This window comes from Zonotrichia leucophrys, chromosome 3 (genome assembly GCF_028769735.1).
Source record: "Zonotrichia leucophrys gambelii isolate GWCS_2022_RI chromosome 3, RI_Zleu_2.0, whole genome shotgun sequence".
Lineage (NCBI taxonomy): Eukaryota > Metazoa > Chordata > Aves > Passeriformes > Passerellidae > Zonotrichia > Zonotrichia leucophrys.
This window is the reverse complement of record NC_088172.1, coordinates 88,412,513-88,426,070: the sequence shown is the minus strand read 5'-3', so window position 1 is coordinate 88,426,070 and position 13,558 is coordinate 88,412,513. Positions and strand designations below refer to the sequence as shown.

The 13,558-nt window shown below is 41.4% G+C and overlaps 1 protein-coding gene across 2 annotated transcripts; it reads left to right on the top strand.

The window, feature by feature from the left end:
- Positions 1-267: 267 nt before the first annotated feature.
- Positions 268-12,351, top strand: TAF1A (TATA-box binding protein associated factor, RNA polymerase I subunit A). Of its 2 annotated transcripts, XM_064709166.1 has the most exons (10): positions 268-597; positions 2,109-2,278; positions 3,099-3,212; positions 4,181-4,379; positions 5,090-5,220; positions 6,729-6,887; positions 7,968-8,034; positions 9,099-9,219; positions 10,295-10,455; positions 11,625-12,351. In XM_064709166.1, the coding sequence occupies exons 1-10, from the start codon at positions 453-455 to the stop codon at positions 11,765-11,767; spliced, it is 1,410 nt and encodes a 469-aa protein (XP_064565236.1). In that variant the 5' UTR covers positions 268-452; the 3' UTR covers positions 11,768-12,351. The 2 variants fall into 2 exon arrangements, with proteins under 2 accessions (XP_064565236.1, XP_064565237.1); XM_064709167.1 differs by lacking the exon at positions 268-597 and having other exon boundaries at positions 2,140-2,278; positions 3,146-3,212.
- Positions 12,352-13,558: the final 1,207 nt, after the last annotated feature.

Sequence of the window (13,558 nt, the reverse complement as noted above, 5' to 3'; positions counted from 1 at the left end):
AATTTATCTTTGGAATAAGCAGCGCATTAGCCACGGTTCTAGTCATGCTCTGATTAAGGAATAAACACCTCTCTGCTACACCCCTGCACACACCCAGCTACCCCCCGTGCTCCACCTCATCCCTCCTGCTTTACCCTTAGCCCGCATCCCTCATTTCCCCACACGCAGGGGAAGCAGGGAAACGCCGCGGGGGCACCGCTCCCCTCACGGCGGCCGCGCCACCCGCCCCCCTCGACGCGCACGCGCAGGGGCCGGCTCCCGCCCCGCGCTTCCCGGGACGCGGCGCCTGCCGGGATCTCTCGCCCCTCCTGCATGCGGGGAGGCGCCGGCCTGAGGGGGCGGCCCGGCCGCTGCCCGCCCGGCTCGGCCTGAGCCCCCGCTTTCGGCTCGGCCGGCGGCTCCCGCCCCCTTGAGCTGCAAGGTGAGGTTGGAGCCCGGCTGTCCGCGGCGCCATGGACAGCTTCCTGGAGGATTATGAGGAGGCGCCGGCGGTGGTAGTGGGGGGGAAGAGAAGAAGGAGGAGGAGGAGGAGGAGCCCCGCCACTCAGGCGGCCTTGCAGCCGCTCCTGCACCTGCCCTTCCTGCCGCCGCAGCCGGGTAAGGGCGGAGCCTTTGTGCGTTCTCTTTGTGAACTCCTTCGTACTGCCCTGGGAATGGTGGCAGAGTTTCAGCTTCTATCCGCCAAACCGTCTGCTAGCGCTGGGAAAGAGGTTTGAAATAACCGTAGTTATTTTGTGAGCCGGCGGTGTGCCCTTGCGGGCAGCAAGGCCCATGGTATCATCGGGATGAGCAGTGCCAGCAGGTCGAGGGAGGTGATCGTGCCCCTCTACTTAGCCCTGGTGAGGCACATCTGGAGTGTTGTGCCCATTTCTGGGCTCCTCAAGGCAAGAGAAACATGGAGCTCCTAGAGAGAGTCCAGCGGAGGGCACCAAGGATGAATCGGGGTCTGGAGCACCTCTTAGGAGAGACTGAGGGAGCTGGGCCTCTTTAGTGTGAAGATCGAGAGGGGATTTCATTAATGCATGTAAATATTTCAAAGAGAAGTGCTAAGGGGACCATGCCAGACTTTTCAGTGGTGCCCAGCAGCAGGACATGGTGCAGTGGCCATAAACTAAAGCACAAGAAGTTTCACCTCAGCATGAAGGAGATCTTTACATTGAGGGTGGCAGAGCACTGGAACAGCTCCCCATGGAGTTTGTGGAGTCTCCCTCTCTGGAGACTTTTTCACATCCCACCTGAACACCTTCCTGTGTCACCTGCTCCAGGTGACTCTGCCTTGGCAGCTGGTTGGACTGGATAATCTCCAGAGGTCCCTTCTAACTCTGATGGTTCTGTGATTACCTGACTTAGCCACTGTTTGATGGCTAAGTCCTCTACCTACAGCATCCAGATAGGAGATGTCTTGGTGAGCTCTTCATGTGCCTTGCAGGTGGCTTTTTCTGGATGAGAATTGTAGGGTCATGCAGCTAAATATAATACATACACATAAAGCTGTGAGCTTTAAACACACTTCATAGGAATGAAGTTTCAGTTTCACGCTGGTTTCAGAATAAATTCAACTGCTATTGATGTAAAAAGATCAAGAGCTCTCTTTGCAGCCTTGTACTCAAATGAGAATAGTTCTCTATGTTTATCTTTGTGTGAATTGTTTAGCCTTTGGTACTGGAACAAGTCTGTTGTGTGCATGCAAATATGGCAGCACTGGGGCATCACAAACTTGGGTGATGACTAATAAGTGAAGAGAGTAGTCCCCAAAATATGACAAAATGTACTGTGAAGTTATCAAAGCACCATGGCTCCCTGATTCTAGTAGGGCAGTAGTGTAACATAATTGGCTATTCACTGTTTCAAGTGAATGGAAATTTCAAGCACAGCTATGTGCTGCTTATGGAAAATGTCATTCCATATCACATTTCCAGCTTGTCCCATAGTCTTGCTTCCCTGTTTATCTTCCAAACCACAGAGCTTAATATGACTTTCTGTAGTGTCCATACAAAAAAGACGCTGAAAGGGAGAGCATGTGGCTATCTGAATAAGGGCTGTGACTGCTGTGGGCTCAGTTGATTATTTTTTGTTTATTTGGTTGGGGTTTTTTGTTGTTTACTTAGTATCTTCCAATGAACACAAGTCAAACTTCAAGAAGAGCAAGGAAGCATGTTTAAGTTACATTCAGGATGCCTTGCTCCAAAAGCAGTGGAAAAGGGCTGCAGAGTTCCTGACCTGCTATGTTGAGTCACTAGAGAAGGACTATTCCAGAGAACACATAGGTCCATCAGAGGTAAGCCCTTGTTCCTTATCCGAGTTCTTTTGCAGTTGAAAAAGTACTTGCAAAGCAGCATCCATATACTTCAGGATCAACATCTGTCTTAATTAGCTAATCACAGGCTTGATTTTTTTTTTTTTAATAGATCCTTGTCACAACAGAAGAAGACTTGGCTTGGTATAAGTTCACTCTATCAGCAGTGTATCTGTGAAAAATCAAAGTAGTCCTCGGAAATGGGAAAGCAATAAATGTATTTGGTTCTGGCATGTGTCAGTCAGAATCTGTTTGCAAATTGGCATCTTATTTAGGTTGTTACCAGCTTTTTCAGTAGCTGCAAAACTCCTTGCAGGTGTTTAGATGGAAGCAGGTGGAAGGAAAAGGATCGGAGTTTTAAATCAATGGAGTACTTGAGTATGGCTAGCTTGCAGACTTTGGAAACAAGTGCATGCAGTTGGGGAGCTACATCAAATTGGAAATAATCTTTGCTATTAAGTTGAACGAGTTTTGTATACCTGGTGTCTTAGTGGGGTCATGTCCAAAAAAGAACACAACTTTCCAGTGAGGAGAGGAAGAACCCTCTGGCATACAGTTTTCATAAACTCTTCTTGAGTGCTGCATTTATATTGAGCAATTCTGAACCACTGAATGACTCTAAAAGTCCTACTGGATGAGTAGGTAGGTTACTATAGGAGTAGATAATGCTTTGTAGTATTTTTTATTTGCAGCTCAAATGTACATTTTTCATGTCCTTCAGTCACTATAAGTTTAGTAAGACTCTATGTGATGTCTGTTGCCATTTTTGTACTTTGGTTTTGATTTTTCTCCCTGATAATAGATGATTTGGAGAATAGGAACTGAAATTTTGTGGCATCATTCCCAAAGCAGGATGAAAGAGTTCAGCTGTTTCATGGAACAGATGAAAACTTTAGGAGTAAAAAGGTACTTGAAGGTGAGTGTACTTAAAGCAGCCCTGATGATTTTTCACAGTTATCTGAACACTTACTTGAATATTAATTTCCAGATCTCTTTTGAAATATACTACTGACATTTAGTGTCAATAAAACTCAAACCCAACATTTGAATTACCAATTGCATGATATTTGGAGGTCATTTTATACCTAACCTTATCTCATTTGGTCTGTATGTTTGATCACAGATGTATGTTCTCAGTCCTTAGAAGTGCTTAAAAATCCTTTAATCTTTTAATTTGAATTTGAACCAGTCAAATTAATTTTCATGCATGTCCCAATGACATGTAAATACAGGTAATTGCCTGCCAAGTTTTATTTTCAGTCTTTAATTTGACCACAGTGCTGCTGACTAAACATTTGTACTTAAATTTTGCCTCATTACCCTCTCACTTTTTGAGGAGCTAATCTGATTATAAAACTGTATGTTGTGCACACCTGTCTCACACAGCTGTGGGGGGTTTTTTAATGTTTTTTTTTTCCTCTGGTGGCTCATTCAAACCTATATTGTTGGTTTCCTTGGCTGTTGCACACTTGGAATGGTGCTTCTTTTATTCTGCTTTTAAAGGTCTTCAAAAGAAGTTCCATACAAGGGTTTTCTGGAGCTAACTGAAGGTTTAGGCTTTTATCTTATGATGCCAAATCAACATGGTAGGGTGGAAGGACATTCCTCTTTCAGGTGCTCTGAAAAATAAGCAAATGCAGCCCAGCTGGGTTTCCTCAGGTGATTTTTAGATCTTCTAAAATAGGTACAGCACATGTTAAAGACAAGCAGGTTTTTGAGACAACACAAATAATTTAAATTCTTCATTACGTGTCTTGGCAATATTTTTTATGCATGTCAGCAAGTCTCCTCTTTCTCTGCACATGTGTGTAGAACTTTGCTGTATTGCTTAGAATCTCTACATTTGAGTGTGGAATGCTGTGTTTTGGACTGTTTGGGTTGTAGGTCTGCTTGGAGCATGTCTTCCATCTCCTCTGTAATGGGCAAATAGATGAAGCCTACCAGAACCTGTCCCTGGCAGAAAGCTGGAGGTTTGGAGAGCAAACAGCCATTCAGGATAAGGAAATTAAGCTGATTCAGGCTTACAGGGGACTCTTGGACTACTGTAGCTGGTCTAAGCAGAAGAAAATCCTGTTAGAACATGGTAAGTGCTTTTTGGATTGAGCTGTATCTTCAGCTTGCTCATGCAGATGCCATGGTTTGCAATGACGCCTTTTCCTTTACCACACTTCAGTGTGTGATGGTGTGGCTGGTACAGAATTCTCTATCAGCAGTGATGGTAGTGCCAAAATAGCACTTTCTGAAGTGCCCTGAATTGCTGTTCTGAAACTCTTTCTCCCCATGTCCAGCCAGCATCACCTAAAATAATGATCAAAGGAATGCATTCCCTTGATGCAGTGGTTTAATAGGTGTGCAAGTGCATGATTGCTGCTGGAATGTTGAGTGATAGCAAAACCCTCAACACTTGCGTTTGAATTTCAGTTTCCTTCAAGATGTGGAAGTTGCTACATGTGTCACATCTGGTTCTGTATATACCTACTGGCAGTGTTTTATCACTTGAACTAGATATTTGTTTCTCTGAAAACCAGATGTTGAATTTGGCTTATGGACCTTGTGCTGGTAGCATCTTCTCTTGGCATCCTACTCATTGTGCTCCATAAGTTGAAATTGATTATAAATTTGAATGAGGAACAGTGAAAATGTCTTGTTTCAGTACTGAGGAGTCTTTTCTTAAAAGCTTTCTGGCTGAACTCCTTGCTTAGCAAAATGTGATCACCCCTAAGATGCAGCACTTCATGATCCCTGTGCTTGGCAGTGTTTATAACTTTGTGACCTCCTTTTGTGTTTTGGTAGGTGAGGATGGATTTGCAGACTTGGCTGTTGAGCAGGAAATGCACAGTTACTTCCGGAAGGCAGCAGTGAACTTGAAGGAGATTATTAAAATACCTGGAGTCTGGGATGTCTTTGTGAAATGCTATGTGGATGTAAGGGCATGTTTTACAGATGGCTTTCACTTGTGTTTCCCTGTCTAATTTTCATTAAGATGCCCATATGCAGATTATTTTCTGTGTGTGTGAGTGAAAACAAAGTATTTCAAACACAACACATTTCTATGTGCACATCATGGGCTTTGATGTAGAGCGCAGCGTACTCCTGGTAGAGCTGCAAAGACTGAGCACAGTACAAAAAGAACTTTTATCTGTTCATTGTCAAGAAAAGGAAGTAGACAGCTTACATGTTTTGTTTTTGTGGGGCTGCAAAAATTGGAGCGTAGCTGCTTTAGTTCAAATTCCTGAAAACACTTTGATTTTTGGCAGGGCAGTGTTATCTCTGGATAGATGAAATGTTAGAGATGCCAAATATGCATCCTCTCTGTTCTGGTTTGGGTTTTTAAATACCTGTTTAGGATTTGTAACCAAGAATTAGTAATTTTTAAGAGATCTTTTACTTTTTGTGAACACTGATAAGATCTGACTTCTCCAAGCATGTGTCTTGATTTGGAAAGACAAGAGTCTGCTAAGGAAGGCAAGACCCTCCTCTGAAATGGAAAGTGTAAACTCCTTCTCTCTGAATTGTTATAAATTTGAAATTAAAGGGGGTTCTCAGGCAAAGATATGGGAGCAGGAATAACAGTTCTTTATTAGGGAAGATAATAAAAATAAAATAAACAATGTGGTAAATAAAAACAACACTGACAGAGTGAGAATACAACCTGACACCCTGTGGGTCAGGGTGTTGGTAGCAGTCCAGTTGGAATTGTGGCTGCAGTCCTGGAGTAGCAGATGTGGTTCTGTTGGAGCAGTGATCCTGTAGCAGGGTGTAGTCTTCCTCTGAAGATTGGAAGTGGAAGAGGCATCTGTTCCTCTGGTAATCCAGTGGAAAGGCTGTTCTGTTGTCCCAGAATCTCAGATTATATCTAGTTAGGAATGGTTGGCTCCTCCCTCTGGGCGGAGCATCTCACAATGCTGTAATTTTATCAGTCATGCAGTGACAGTCAATGGCCCATTAACAGAAGATATCTCTCTGGAGGGAGGATGGGTTGTGGAAGAGATAAGGAAAACTGCCTAATTAACAGAAGATAACTGCTACACCTCTAACACATGGCAAATAGAATACACATTGCTTGGCAATCTAGGATGTTTTAAGAATTTTCCTTGGTGCTGGCATCTGCCAAGTTCTGTCTCTAGAGATATGGCAGGTGCCTTCAGCATCTCTTTCCAGTGAGCAAGGGATGATAATCCTTTGACAATTAAGTAGGTGTTAAGGCATTTTCTCCCAGAGTAGCTTCTATGTGTGAATTCTTGTCTCTCTGTCCCAAGAGTAGCCAGTAAAATTAAGATGGGCAGGTATGTAATTATTTAATATGCATTATCTAATACACTGCACTCTTATATACAGACTGTGCTACTGGATGGCTCTGTGGCAGTTTAGAATTAATTGTAAGAGTTTGGTTCCCTGTATCTGCCAAACTAATGACAGACTTAACTTCCAGTTGCTGGAGTTCTATGGAGAGCACAATGAGGCCCGCCAAGTGTTAAATGAATATGCCTACAACTCAAAGTTCCCTGCTAACCCCAATGCCCATGTCTACCTCTATCAGTTCCTCAAGAGGCAGGGTGAATCAAAGAAATCCCTCCTATCTGCACTGAAGGTAGGTATCCCCTAGGAGATACAGTCTGTGTCAGTCATGGGGTGGTCTGACAACTTGCTTGAGCTCTGTAACATTATTTATCCTATTGTATTCTTTGTGGGAAGTAGAGGGTTAGAGGGAAGTTAGTGGGAGGGAGCAGAATCCTTAACTGTCCTTAAATTCCAGTTCTTGTTTTGCCTTTGACTGGTACATCATATCACTTAAAGGCGGTAAGCAAGCTCAGAGAACATGTTCACATGGTTCAGCAGTCTGTATCAGCAGACTTGTGCATAGCATGCATTGATTTCTCTTACAGTTTGATCTTGACAATATATACAAATCATTAAATGCCTTCTCTTTCACCTATTGATCCTATCTAGCAATTAGTTTCTTTGCTTGTTTTCAATTAGCTGTGCATTAAAGCTAAAAGTTAATATTCTGCTGGTTGTTGGCAGACAAGACCTTGTTGGGTTAAGCTTTTAAATTCCGGCTTTCCTTCCCCTCGGTACTCCTTGCAAACCATGCTTTGCCACTTGATGGCACTAATGTGCTCTTGTTAGTGCAAGTGTTGTTTAAAAACAGGTTTGTAAGGCTGTTTTGTTTGTTTTAGGTTTTGAAACTGTAGCAGATTTGCATGAAATTCTCCTCTGCATTTTAGCAGTGGCTTTAGGCATGAGTCTCTTAGAAAACAGATAAATCATAGAAATTGTTTGATAAGTCCAGAAATTGATCCAATGCACAGAGTAGTGTACAGGGAAGCTAGAACTGTCCTAGGCAGAAAATTACATTTTGCCTTCAAAAAAGGGGACACTGGATATGGATTTGGGCTGCTCCTTCAGAACGTTGTATTTGCCACAAGCAGTGTTTGTCAGCAGCCATCAAGGTATTTCAGCAATGGTGTCACAGAGCAGTGCCACAAATGTGCAAGAAGGACCTAGAGATCCATTCTTTATATCAAAGCGCCAAAGTACCAGAATTGCTTAATTTTCTGAACTAGCAGCACCCAAAGCTCTGAAGCCTGTGCTTTTCTTGGTCAGGTAAAAGTCATCAAAAGTTTTCACATTAAAATAAGCTATCTGGGTTTTGTCTTTTATTTTTCAGATCTTGCATGATATTGTTCCTTCTCATGAACTAATGATAGATTTTAATACCATGCTTCAAAAATCAAGTAAGTCTTTATCTTTGTTCATTTCATTTATGGTAATTTCAGAAAACTATTCTGGATTATCCTACAGCCTTCTTTCTGCTTTTGAAATTAGTTTTGTTTCTTAAGAAATAGTCCCAAAAAAACAACTCAAATTCCATCTTTTCAGTCACCATAACCTCTTAAGATGGATGTATGAGCAGTCATTTACAAACTTGTGTAAACAAATGCCTTTTTTTATTTTAAAGGCTGAGCAAAGCAAGCAGTTTTAAGGCACAGGGAGAACCTCAAAAACAGCTTAATTCTTTTTTTTTAGGTACCCTACTCCAAATTCCAAGGTCTTAATTCCATTTTTGAAATCTCTATTTTATTTATTCTTTTCTTTCTTGGAATGTATCTAATCTTTAGGTCATTGTTAATGATCAAACAACAAAATTTTCATTCTCTTTAAGGGAGCATTATCTTCAGGCTGGTAGAAGAGTCTTCTAATCTGAAGACTATTTTTTTTCCCATGCTGATCAATTGTATTCCAAGCTGTCTGTCTTCTTGTGTCTTGGTATGTCTCAGCAGGTCAAGAGATTGGTGAAATGTACATGAATAAAGATTGTTCATTCTTCCGATATGATGAGGGTTAATGGCTTCAAACTGACAGGGGGAGGTTTAGAAGAGATTTTGGGAATAAATTCTTGATTATCAGGATGCCCCATCCCTGGAAGTGTTCAAGGCCAGGATGACTGGGGCTCTGAGCAACCTGCTCTTGTGGAAAGTGTCCCTGCCCATGGCAGGGGGTTGTAACTTCATGATTTTTAAGGTTTTCTCCAACTCAAACTGTGATTCTTCTTTGGGAGTGGGAAAAGGAGACCTTCTATCTGAAACCTCCCTTTTTCAGTTCATGTGTGGCACATTTGCCAACTTTTCGTAACTAATGAGAACAACCTGGAGTTTTTAGAGAAATTTATACCAATAAACATAACTTATGTTTAAAGTAGCGACGGGGGGGAAGAGTGGAGAATTGTATTTCACTTATGCCTTACTAAGGAGTTCATCCTGATCTGTGTAATTCATCAATCAGCCTCATCTTTTTCCAGAGAAAAGAAAAAAGCGTCAACTGGGCCTAGAAGTTATTTTTGCAGCCTTGGATTATGCTGGCTGGAAAGAAAATGCAAAAGCATGGAGCTGTTTGGCAAGACAGGTGAAACAAATTGTAATGTAAGTAGCTCTGATGCAATGTGTTGAAACAAATGTGTCAAGTCTCCACCTTTGGGCAGTGAACACAGTGACCCTCTGTGCTCTAAATTTGCCTTTATTTTTGCCTTTCATACACAACTTCAGAGTATCTTGGAATATACTGGGCAGTTTGATCACTGTATGGCAATGTCACTTCCCTGTTGTGGATAGTTTTATAGAATCCTAGAATGGTTTGAGTAGGAAGGGATCTGAAAGATCACCTTGTTCCAGCCCCCCTGCCATGGGCAGGGACAGCTCCCACTAAAACAGCGTAGTGGGCTGATCATGGCTGGATGCCAGGCACCCACCAAAGCTGCTCTATCCCTCCACTCTGCAACTGGATGGGGAGAGAAAACATAAGTATTCATGGGTTGAGAGAAGGACAGGGAGAGACCACTCACCAAATACTATATTGGGCAAGAAAGACCCAAGGCCTCACCATCAGAGTGAAAAACTTCTTCCTAATATTTAATCTAAACCTGTCCTTTTCCAGTTTAAAGCTGTTCCTCCTTGTCCTGTCTCTACCTTCCCTTGCAAAATCTCCCTCTTTGTGTTTCTTGCAGGTTCCCTCGAGGGGCTGGAAAGAGTTTGTGTTGCTGAAATGCTTGGTTTAAGGGCATTATTGCCTAACAGTAATAACTGTTGGGGATGAGTTAGTCTTTGAGTGTGCCTGGAGTAACACAAACCTTTCCTAAGGACAAAGCAACCTCTTCATACTACTCATTTGTTGACCAACCTGGAGAAACATCCATATTACTATTGACAAACTGGCAGACAAGTGAAAGGCTTGCTTAATTTCCAACCATAATCTGTGCTATTGCCAAGGCTTAATAAAACTGCTAGAGTTAACTTCCAGCCTCACAAGTGTTGCCAGGGATTAAAAAAGAATTGTTAGTTTTATATAAAAATGCTTGTGTTAGTGTTTTGGTATAAAGTCAATGTGTCTATGTTGGCAATTTAGGAGATTTGTAGCAAGCTGATTATAACATTCACTGTCTCCTAATAATCTTTCCATTACATTTTAACCTCTTCTGTAATTTGTTTAACCTTTTTCCAGCTCTGAGAAGCATCTTGACTGGATCAAGCAAGAGTGGAACTCCAGGAAGGACTGGTGGCCAGACTTCCATTTTAGCCGTTACTTGGCAAAACGGAATTGGCAGGAAAATAAAAGCCTTTCACATGAAAAAGCTCTGGTGGCTGGAATTCTACTGGGAAAGGGTATAATTTTTTTTTTTTTTTTTCACTTCATAGAACAGAAATAATGTCTACTTCTAGCCCTAGTGACATGGGATGCAGCTGATCTGCTGCCTGGAAGAAATACAGTTTCTTTCTTTTAAAAAAGATTCTTATCTTTGAAGCTGAACATGAAAGGTATTCAAGTTAGTTTGGTATTTAACAATGAGGCAGCTGGTCTTATTGTGGCTTAGAATTCAGTTTTATCTAGCTTTGTTGAGCAGCCACAATACTATTTGTCTTCTTTGACCTCCAAACCATAACTCCAAAATGCACAACGCCCTCCTTGGGAATATTGTGAGGACTGCAGGCAGTTTGCTTCCTAGATGCCAGCCTGGGCAGTGTCTCAGCAATACTGGGTGTCAGCTGGTCATTAGGGACCGTGGGTATGTTGTAATGAAGGAAGGAGGAGGGAGAGTCTGAATGGAAAACATCATCAGTTTGGTAAGAAGGTGAATATCATTATCTCTTTAGTAGCATTATTTGAAATGCTGCCAAAATAAGGGGAGGATCAGGCCAAGAATCAGCTGCTAAATTGAGAATGGGAATATGGTGTGGAGACAATGGCTTGTAGACTGGTTTGAACTTCTGGTGGGTGGGCAACATGTTCATTGTCAACTTTTCTATAACTTCTGCACTTCATAGAACAACTTCTCATAGAACAAACAGAGCTTCATGTTGGAAGCCCTTTGGATATTTTTTGTTTTGCTTTCAGTAGGATCAGATATCTCCCTTTTATTTCCAGATGGCAAAAAGCATTCTAGTTCAGATTTTCTTGAATGAAGTTTCAGTACTTACTGACTTAATGTGAGCTTCTGTTTTCATTATCTAGCATAATACATTAATGTATGATATCAGTGCTGCTTTACACTCTTGAAATTTTACTTTCTGATCTAATTTGCAGAGCAAAAATGAAAGAGAAAACAGTATTGTGCAAAATAACAGGCATTTAGATACATGTAGAATGTTTACTGGGCTAAATGCGGATAGATTATTAAATGCTGCAGTTACGTCTGTAATGAGCATGTCTTGGATTTTAATACCTTTAATTACTGAAAAGTTTCTTAGCTGTTTGCATATTATTTAAACAGTGAAAGCATTTTGTATTTGCTTGTATCATGGTGTAACTTAGTGTTGTTTTTTTTCATCCTTAGATTGCAAATACTTCAAATATGTATCACACCAAGGCTGCAAAGCTCGGCTGAAAAGGTTTCGGATGCTGAAGAAGTTTGTGACTAGGCACAATCCTGTCTACCTGAGAATATCTGGTCCTCCAGATTGCTCTGTTCAGCGTTGATGAGAAGGTTTCCTTAAGGTTCTTGGTACTTTTTCCTCTCTGTAAAACTGACTTTTGTGTTGGTGGTACTCCAGAACCTTTAGGCAGACCCTATTGACTCAGTACTAGACTTTTTAAAAATATATTTATGTAAAACCACTTTGGTTGGTATTTATTTTATAATAAAATGAATATAAATCAAGTGATAATGTCTGAAGAAAGAATTACAGAAAGAATTTCTGTAATGTTACTCTAATATTTGTGTGAAATGCTAACAGTGTTGATTTCAAATACATCTTAAAAGAGCAGAGGCACAGAAATACTGAGAAATTCTCTACCTCCTGGAAGAGACTTTTTTTTGCAGTCATGCCCATGAGTTGAAATATGCAGTGTCGCTGTGTTTGGAAAGCAAATGTTCATGTGTTATCACAAACCAGAATTCCAGTTTCTTTGAAAACAACAACAAAATGGTTTCCAAATACTACTTCTGTTTTAATGCCGTATCTGTAGAATTCTGGAGGGTGAAGTGCTTGAACCTCCCTCTGGGATTTTGGTCTGGGTTCAGATGGGTCTTGTGAGAAGTGTCTTAAACATTAAGTGAAATACTTGCTGTAAGCGTGTTTTGTTAAAGACAATTACTCATCATTCCCAACCCTAGCTCTCGTTTACTTCTGACTCTCTAAGAGTGCTGCTTCCTCACTGTGAAATAGGGTGTGTAAGGTTGCACATGGGGGGTGAGGGGCAAGGAGACAGACACACAACTCACCCCCAACGTTCAATGTTCATGTGGCACAGAGGAAGTTTATTTTCCCAGGCTACCCTTGATAAAGACTTTTAAAAGGCCCAGTCTGGATATTCTCATTGGGCTGAACTCCATGCCCCATCAGGATCTGGCCAGTGAAATGCTTGCAGCTTCATAAGAGATCTGATTGGGAGAAGCCCCTGTCAGTTAGTCCTGGGACTTGGTAGCAAGCTCATATATGCCATCCGGTAACATATCACCCTTCTTTGTTTAATAAATTTTGTAATTTGTTTTCTGTTACTCATCTGCAAAGGCCCTTTACAAACAAAACAGCAACAGCATGGCCAAATTTGCATGGAAGCTGCAGCATTTCTGTTCAGAATGTGTTGGGGGAGAACTCAGGCCACAGGCACAATGCTTATGTGTTACAACTTATAAAAACAAAAACCCATTCAACCTTTAACCCATTTAACCCTTATAGAAAAGCCCAGCTATTAAAGACAACCTGTAACCCATTTATCTCTTGAGGAACCCAACACCCAGAAAACAACCCATAAACAAAAAAACAGTTGTAAACAGGAAAATAGTAAGCAATTCAAGTCCTTGTATTGACTATCTATGTGGTAGGTAGTCATTTGTAATCCATGGTTCTGTTGAAGAGACTGCAGAATGCTGTCCAATGTCCTCTACCTTGGATTTCTTAGGAGTATTGTACTGTTACATGACTTATTATAAAACATAAGCACATGACATCACCCAAAACTCAAAAAGGGGAGGTGTACCTTTCCCCCAACTTTTTTTCCACTTTTTTCTTTGTATAATAAGTAGAAATAGAAATAAAGCATGCATTTCTTGACAGCATTTGTTATGAACTAAAATTCTGTGAATTTTTTTTGTGAGAAAAAGTTACAAAAAGGCAGCCAAATCACTGTCCCTGCCAAAGTTCTGCGTGTTTTCTTATTGTAATCACGGGTCGTTGTAGCTAATGGCTCCTTTTGTATTAGCAGAGCCTTGCCCGAGGCTAAGGTGTACTTTTCCCAGAAGGGTGAAGAGACCTGAGAGGGTGGGGG

What these genes read in the sequence shown, in the direction of transcription:
- TAF1A (XM_064709166.1), top strand. Translation starts at nt 453, where the DNA reads ATGGACAGCTTCCTGGAGGATTATGAGGAGGCGCCGGCGGTGGTAGTG. An exon ending in CTTCCTGCCGCCGCAGCCGG is followed by an intron (nt 598 to 2,108) that starts GTAAGGGCGGAG and finishes TTGTTTACTTAG; the next exon opens with TATCTTCCAATGAACACAAG. An exon ending in TACCATGCTTCAAAAATCAA is followed by an intron (nt 8,035 to 9,098) that starts GTAAGTCTTTAT and finishes ATCTTTTTCCAG; the next exon opens with AGAAAAGAAAAAAGCGTCAA.